The 1055-nt window shown below is 40.5% G+C and overlaps 1 protein-coding gene across 1 annotated transcript in view; it reads right to left on the reverse strand.

The window, feature by feature from the left end:
* Positions 1-1055, reverse strand: part of PSMD1 (proteasome 26S subunit, non-ATPase 1) — a 137696-nt gene that overhangs the window by 49248 nt on the left and 87393 nt on the right. Inside the window, exon 17 of the mRNA XM_019503436.1 lies at positions 621-735. Coding sequence (XP_019358981.1) covers positions 621-735 — 115 coding nt within the window. The remainder of the gene's footprint in view (positions 1-620; positions 736-1055) is intronic.

Genomic DNA, 1055 nt, shown 5'->3' on the forward strand with positions numbered 1-1055 from the left:
CTTGATCTGCTCAGGTCCCTTCCAAACCTACTAACTATGAGACTATGTTAATGACCTTTAGAGTTCATTATAAAACCTGAGGTCTACTATTTTGGTTGGTTAAAATGTAGTTCCTTTGGAGCAATTAAAAAAAAATGTATTTCTACTCATTATACTAAAACAATACACTTCTTACCTCTAGAAAAGAAAATAATTCCCCAAGTACACTCAGATATTTAAAGCACAGCGTATTCAATGAATATTAATTTCAGGCACTTTACTTTGTTAAGTGGCTATCACGTGAATTATGAACAGGCTTGGCAGGATTTGATTCTTATCGATAAACAATTCACCCAGCACTCACAGACTGATGAAAAAAGATTTCCGTCAGTAATCATCAACATTTACATAAAGGAGATACAAAAAAGAAAAAAAATCTAGGATGAAGGTAAGGAAATTTGAGGCAGGAAGTCACACACACACACCCTCCCCACCATCAACTGCTGCAGGAGCTGGAGGTCATGTCAGTAAGACATGCATGTAAAACTTGTTTCATGTGACCTTTTTGCACGAATGTCTCTCCAGAAAGCAAGACAGCAGAAGCATTCTTGGTGTGGGAGCTGGTGGCTTTTTCTCCTTACCTTGTTTCCAGTCCCAGCACAGCAGATGCCCAAAGCCATTGCGGCCCCATAACGCACATGTGGGTTGTAGCTCTCGGAGAGCAAAGAAACTACGCTTGGACACTGCTCCGGAGTCCTAGAGGAAAACCAAAGGAAATGCTTGTGTTATTATATGATTTGAGAATCTGGAGATTGTGGTGCCTTGACTATGCTGAAAAGATAAGCCTTCCTTACACACACTAACTCCTCATTTTGCATGTTTCCAATTCAGCTTTTCAACTAGGCTAGAGAAGGGCAGGCACAGATGTGCCTGGGGGAACATCTGGGAAGGTTCCCCAGCAGCAAGCTCCAGCTGAGAAAAAAAAGCTACCAGCACCATGTATAGCCAGAGACGCACAGCTCCCACCCTGAAAAGATAATTTCTCATGTTTTTTTTTTTTTTTTTTTTTTTTTTTT

This window comes from Gavialis gangeticus, unplaced genomic scaffold (assembly GCF_001723915.1).
Source record: "Gavialis gangeticus isolate Ggan-Ray unplaced genomic scaffold, GavGan_comp1, whole genome shotgun sequence".
NCBI classification, from domain to species: Eukaryota; Metazoa; Chordata; order Crocodylia; family Gavialidae; genus Gavialis; species Gavialis gangeticus.